Below are 7,477 nucleotides of genomic sequence, written 5' to 3' on the forward strand. Positions count from 1 at the left end.
ATTTAAGGGGCTGGACACCGAGCTGGGCTGACCCGCCTCCCGCTTGGCCCACCCATTTCATGGGGAAGGCAGAATTTGGCCCGCTAGGGAGGCGGGCCGGGCAGGGCAATGGGAAATGGGGGCCTGGCACGGCCCTATGGCCCTTAATAAACAGGCCAAGGCAAGACGGGCTGCGGGCCACAAAACACTGGCCTGGCTCGGCCCATTTGCTACAGTGCTGGGTTGGGCAGGCGGGCCCATGGGCCGCCAGTCCCATTTGCCAACTCTAGTTGTAGTTGATCCTGTGTTGTGGTTGATCTAGTGCTAGCTCATCTATATGAGTTTTTCTATCCCAGAAACTCTTCAAAAAAAAAAAAGTGTTTTATCTCAAAAGCTCTCAAAATATTCCTTGCTAGTTGATATGGCACTAGCTCACCAACAAGAATCCCCCCCCCCCCCCGCGGGAATTCTTACACCCACAATGAGTACTTTCTTACTAAGAAAAAATCTCTTGATTCTCTCCAAAACTCAAATGTAGAAAATCAAGACCTCTTGAACATAAATGAATGAATCTCAAAATACACTTAAATAGATGGAAAAACATGTAGGCACACTCTTTGAGTGCTTGAAGGTAGTGTAGGGTTGTGAGATTTTGTTCTTCTTGAGTTATAGTTCCTTTTTTCTTCAATTTTGAGAGTATGTAAAGGGATTTCTTTCCTTAAAACTTGACCCATGCTTGTATATGGAAAGAGCACTGACTGAGATTCTGTTGGATTCAAGAAATTAGACTTTTAAGGTGTTTGATAGCATAGAAATTCCATGGAAAATGTCACATCCGAGGAATTGAATTTCATCTTTGCTGTTTGGCATACTGCATTTTTCATAGAATTAAATTTCATGGTACAACCCTTTAAAACATATTTTAGCCTATTTTCCATGGAAAATTGCTTCTCGGGGGGGTGGTTTTTGTTTTCCATGCAAGTTGGAAAAGAAAACACACCCTTAGTGCTTGACAATGGACTATTGATGTGTGATTTTATGCCCAATTAATTCGGACAAGTGTACCCTAGTCAAATCTGCATATAGTGATGAAAAGATGTCGATCCCACGAGAACTAGATGACAATACCAAAACAATTTTAATTTAACCTAAGTTGAACTAATTAATTAATCGATGAATAAAAAGAAAAATAAATGGAAAACTTGATTCTTTGTGAGAAAAATTAATTAATAAGTGCACTAGGGTTTAGATTTCATTTAATCTAGGTTATGTAATTATCTATTCAACCCGATTCAAAACCACAAATACCTTTACAGTACTTTATAATTATTTGCATGTGATGGTGGATTTTCCTCAATTAATTAATAAGCTTTCTCAAGTCATATTAATCCTTTATTAATTCAATTTCACTGTCAGATTTCTGAGCAGATATCAACGAAATAAATAAGCATTAAGTTATTTGGAAACCTCTAATCTCGGAAGGGGATTTGATTCACTAAGCTTTATCGATTCCCACACGAGCTAATCATCTTTCGATCTCATAGTCAAGTATGTGATTTATGTTGCCTATGAATCTAATTTATAACAATTATTTAGTCAGTCATGCATAAATCATTAAATTATTAAAATGTGGTCAATTTTTTAAAGTATTAAACGCAACAATATAAACTTCTCATACAAATAATAATCGGGTTTGAATCAAACTAAATAAATAATTATATAATTCCAAAATTAAAATCCATCCAAATCCTAGCTAAAATAAATCAGTTAGACATTATTAAAGTAAAAATAACAACAGAAATTAAAAGGAGAAAGAAGTTCCTGCCAAGATCTAAAATAGATCTGGGTCACGTTGCTGTTCTGTGCGCGGCTTCCTCCTTTCCCCAATCTCCAATTGCTTCTTCCTGTGCGCAGCTCAATTTCTCGGCCGCTTCCTCCCTGTTTCCCTTCCGTGCGCCTCCAATGAGCCCTGCGGCTTCTGCCGCTCTTCTTTTTCAATTCCCCTGCCTCCCTCTATAATATCTTATTATTATGTATATATATGAGGCGCTGGGCGCCCCCAAGCCATCCAAAATTCACCCCCTTTAAATATTATAATAATATATATATATATACATGGACATGGAGCCCTAGCTTCCACATTCACGCCTCACTGCCAATTAATATATATATATATATAATAGTTATTTTATAATAATATTATATATATAAATAATATAAGATAAAATATAATATATAAATAAAAAATAATATATATAATATTTAATATACTATTAAATATAATAACTTTAATTATATTATAATATTAATTATTTAAAATATTCATTTATTTATTTTATATCATAATATTAATTTTGATATTAATTTTAAAATTAACTTTATAATATATATATTTTTTTCTTTTTAAGCCCATATCTTCAAATTAATTTCTTTTGCCAAGTTCCTACAAAAAGAGATTAAAATAATATAAAATCCAAATAAACACACATTTATGTAGAAAAATTAAAACAAGGTTAAGATAAAAATTAGATAAAAATATGTAAACAATTAAGCCCTATCAACTATGAGATTGATTTACCAGCTCTTAAGGTAAAGTTGGATGGTCACCTGTGCAAACTAGTGGCCGTTTTACCTTGGTTGTCGCTTGGATAGTGGACTGTTAGGGTTGATTGAAGGTATCTTAAATTCTTCAACTGGTTTGTACATGTACTGAACTGCAATTATTTACGTTTACGTTAGTTTCCTTTAATTTTTTGACTGAAATAATGTTGGCATTTTCATTTAATTTATATATTACTTTCAATTTACTTATGACATAAATATGAATAAGAAAACACCCCCAATTAAGTTTAATAATAATAATATTACAAAGTCAAATCCTTGAGAATAGAAAGTTGAAATATGATGTCTAGTAAAGTTCATGAACTGTATGCAATTTAGAGTTTTTCATCTTCAAGGCAAGGGGTCCTTGTTTTCAAAAATTCATTAAAAAAGGTTCTGAGTCATTTGTAGGAAATGACCAAAAGCTGACAAATTTCCTGTTGTTATTTAGGACTGACGAAGCCAACCCTAAGAGAATTCCCTCTCGAATTCTTAGAAACTCACAGAACTTAGAAACCAAATTAAAGAATCAGTCAAAACAGAAATGGAAATGAAAAATACAGAAAGATAAAACAAACCAACAAGAGCCGAGAATTATCTTGGTTCGGAATGCCTTTGGCAAACCTACATCCAGCAGTTAACACCCACACAGAGCAGCCTTTCTTTAGGATGAAACCGATCAGTACATCAAGTCTCTAAACCCTCATCTATATCCCCGAGTACAAGCACACATTCTCCCAAGAATACACAAGACTAAAACTCGTATTTCTCTTCTCAAGAATGGAAACCCAGCACTCGATCATAGACAATATTAGAAGCTCTCTCAGAATTGAATTTCGACTGCCTCCCCTGCCCTCTTGTATTTTTTAAAGCCCTAACTGTTCTAATCTTCCAACCGATAGTCTTCAACATTTTACTGATCTTCTACCGCACAAACTCTAGGCAAACTCAACATTTCCAACCTTGCGTGTAAGGTTAAAAGCCTTCTATGTTATACAAAAGAAGAGAGGCTTTTGTGAGCGACATTACGCTAACAAAGGAAGAGGCGTATAGAGGGACACCTTAGGATCCAAGAGTTAAAATTGACCAAAATACAAATTGAATATATGGAATGTAAGTTTAATAAAAATAGTATAGAATTGTGGATGTTGTTATGATTGAGACTTTAAAGATCTAAATCATCCCAAGGAGAGACCAATTTTGATATCTTGGATTAATTATCCAAAAAGATGGGGAGATTATTGAGAATGTACTTATGGAATTAAGTAGGATTGTTAAAATGGAGTTCTTTCAACATTTTATGTAATTGCACAATCCTTTTAAAACTAAAAGGGAAGCTTGTTGTGTGGTATTTATTTTTGGGCAAAATATGAGCTTAATGGAGATGAGCATCTTACAATGAATGTATGGTCATACAAGAAACAACAATATTTGAAATGAATATGTTTGTAATAATGCGAGGCAAGATTAGGATGGTTTGATGACGTGAGAAGGATATCAATAGGTGCTACTGCTTGGAGAGTGAATGAAGCTGGAAAAGTTTATTGCAAAAGAGGTAGAGGCAACTGAGAAAAATGTGATTGGAAACTCTTAGCCGGTATATGAATTATAATGATCTTACAAAAAATAATGATCATGGAGATGATTGGCAAGTAAGAAATCAATTTGCCTAACCCTCCTAGTGGAACTAAGGCTTGATTTGTTGTTTTTGTAAAATATGTTGTATAGAAGCATGTGTCCAATTTGTTAATCACTAGAGTTTGAGATTTTTTGGATTTAATGCTTCAATGTCACTCCTACAAGTAGAACATTTTTAATATGCTTTACGCACTCTTATAATAAAACATTTTGGGTGTAGTACTTTGTATCTCTGTTTTATACTTTATGCATAATAGGTGTATATGTGCTTGATCAATGGAATTTGTAACTGTTGAATAAGTTTTGGAGAGAGCATACATGCTTGTGTAAGAGATATTCAGAGGATGCATTTTTCTGATGAGCTTTATATCAGTTCTTATGACTTGCTAGAAGCTTGGCCTGAATCTCATCAGTTGAGGGTGTAATATGTTAAAAATTCTTGGCCATAACTACATGTAGCCTTCTATTACTCAGTAATGAACGGCCTCTTGAATGCTTAGCGTCTTGAAGTGTCACATCATAGTGTTGGGAGGTGCATGTAACCATGTACTACAAGTTTTAGCCTTTTGTATGTGGATGTAAGAAATAAATTGTAGAAGGTTGTAATGATATAAAATCTTGTACTTAGTTCAAGTCGATCTTTCCTAAATAGTTTTAGCATCTAGTTCTTGGTCCTTTTGTGGGCACAAATTTATTTAGATCTCTTTCTACATATTGGTGGTGTCTGGTCCTTGAGCATTTTATAGACAAGAATTTATTTCTTTGTGCCTTTGCCTTATTGATATCCCCATTTAAAGAACAAAGCTGGTTGATTTGGTTTCTCCAGATAATGTATACATTCTTCATATTTCTCAGCTCCATTATTAGTTTGCTTAGTTTTTCTAATGCTCATGGCTGATTTTAGTATGAGAGTATTTCTAGCTGGTTATTACCTTGTTAGCTTGGGCCTTGTGAGGAAGAAATTTACTTTAATTTTGATCCAAAATCTTGCTCTTAGTTCTGGAACAAACATATTTGTGTAACTGTGGAATTCAAAGGTGTGAAACATAATGCTTCATATTGTCACTTTTCAACAGATGGAAAGGGTAAGAAACGGCCAACTAAATCTGTGGCTGAAGCTAAACCAAAGGCCAGTGTTGAAGCGGAAATTTCAATTAGTAGACTTGATATCCGTGTTGGTCTTATTACAAAAGCTCAAAAACATCCTGATGCCGACTCTTTATATGTGGAAGAGATTGATGTTGGTGAAGGACAACCTCGGACTGTTGTTAGTGGACTTGTCAAGTACATTCCTCTTGAAGACATGCAGGTTTTCTGTTCTCTGCATTTCTAGGTTTCATTGTTTCCTTTTACCTGTTGCATGTTGTTTAGCTAATTTGTTAAAGTTGATGGTCTTTTTATCAGAACCGTAAGGTCTGTGTTCTATGCAACTTAAAGCCAGCAACAATGCGGGGTATAAAATCACAGGCAATGGTTCTTGCTGCATCCGACTCTGATCACACCAAAGTAAGCATAGTCTACGTACACAATTTTTTCTTGCCTAACTACCAAAAAGAGGTGGAGAAATAGATGGAACAAGAAATTAAGCAGTTGAAAGAGAGTGAAACTGGAGAATAACAGTAGTCTTATGATTTTTGTATGTTAGATTCAAAATGCAGCATAGTCGTTCTGGACTTGTAGAGGTTTATTGGCATATGTTCAGCTTCCTGTCTGCTGTAGAACTCATTGTTTGACTGTTATATCCATATGCTTTTATGATCAGTTGGAATGTTTGATGATTGGCCGACAGAATAGAGATTGTTGGAAACAAATAACCTTGATTAATGCCGTGTGCACTTTCAGGTTGAATTGGTTGAGCCACCCCATTCTGCTCCTGTTGGGGAGAGAGTGACATTTCCTGGATTCAAAGGTGATCCGGATGATGTTTTAAACCCTAAGAAAAAGGTCTGGGAAACATTGCAACCAGATTTGCGCACTAACGAGGAACTAGTTGCTTGCTACAAGAATTTACCATTCTCCACATCAGCAGGCGTGTGCAAGGTTTCATCCATATCCAGGGGGTCAATAAGGTAGGGATGAAATCAGAAAGGAAGGACGGACTAATAATCCAGAGTTTGCCAAAGGTAATGAAAAGTTTTGTCCTGGTTATGCGCCCCCCTCCCCCCCGGTGTTATTTATATATTTTGTTTGTCATAGTGATTGTGCTATCTGGTTGCCTATATGATAAGAGCCATTCTTCTCATAATGGCCTCTGTAGAATGCCAACAGGAAGCATATTAAATGATCAGTGACCACGCGAACTGATTTCGAATCCTAGCTGCTCAAGAATGGACACTCCCAGCCACATATGTTTGATGCGGAGACAAAGCAAATTTTTATTTGGTCTCCTTGGAAGACCTAAATATCTGTCAAAGATGTTGAACACTCTCTATTGCCGGCCATTGCATGGCGAGATAATTGATCCATATATGATCTTTCTATTTGTTATTGTAACTGTTTGAGTTTACTGGATTCTCTTCCTTCTTTTAGTTTTGTCTTCCCATTTCTGTTTTCTCTTTTACTATAGTTGGCATGAGTATGAAATGTCCTGAACGAAGAGTTGAGGAATATGCATTTTCCTTGATTATATTCAAGTAAATAATGAAGTTGCCTAGGTTTAATTTTTAATTTTGTCGAGATTCATGAATCACTTTACAAAATTCCCATTTTGTGCTTTTAAAAAAACTAAGGTTTCGACTAAATAAAACATGACCCCACCACTTAATACATTATTTAAGGTAAAAGGAGAATTTATGTTGTTTGATTTGGCGAGTGATCAGGCTGGTTATTGACCATCTAATGCAATTCCTCTTTAAATGATAATTCACAAATGAGGTTTTGGGTTTTAGAGAAAAAACAACAAAAAGAAACAAAATCAAAAGAACAGGTGAAAAATGAAAAATTGCGATCATTGGAGTTCAACCACTTAAAGCACTAATGAAAAATGGCATTCCACCATTCTTTCTTCTAGGGTTGCAGCAGCAGGGTCTGCCTCTCCAATCAACAGACATGATCTCCTGCACAGCGGCAGCAGATGATCCTAATTCCAACTTCTTTCCTGCTGTTCCCAATTCTCCATCCATAATCTTAAATTATTAATTACTTTACCTTATAAATTTATCCCAGCAGTAGCCACTACGTAGCAGCAGCAGCTAGCTAGTAATACCACCAGTACTGTTGCCCTCTTGTTTCTGGACACAGCAGGGATTTCTTCAAACTC

General features: G+C 35.5%; 1 protein-coding gene across 2 annotated transcripts in view; it reads left to right on the forward strand.

The window, feature by feature from the left end:
- The window catches only part of LOC127807887 (probable methionine--tRNA ligase), a 30,619-nt gene extending 23,873 nt beyond the window's left edge, over positions 1–6,746 (forward strand). For both annotated transcript variants that reach the window (XM_052346079.1, XM_052346080.1), the window contains exons 15-17: positions 5,295–5,527; positions 5,623–5,724; positions 6,061–6,746. In XM_052346079.1, the coding sequence (XP_052202039.1) occupies positions 5,295–5,527; positions 5,623–5,724; positions 6,061–6,291 (566 nt within the window). In that variant the 3' untranslated portion in view covers positions 6,292–6,746. The remainder of the gene's footprint in view (positions 1–5,294; positions 5,528–5,622; positions 5,725–6,060) is intronic.
- The last annotated feature ends 731 nt before the right edge of the window (positions 6,747–7,477 follow it).

The sequence above is a fragment of the Diospyros lotus genome, chromosome 8, assembly GCF_014633365.1.
Source record: "Diospyros lotus cultivar Yz01 chromosome 8, ASM1463336v1, whole genome shotgun sequence".
NCBI lineage: Eukaryota > Viridiplantae > Streptophyta > Magnoliopsida > Ericales > Ebenaceae > Diospyros > Diospyros lotus.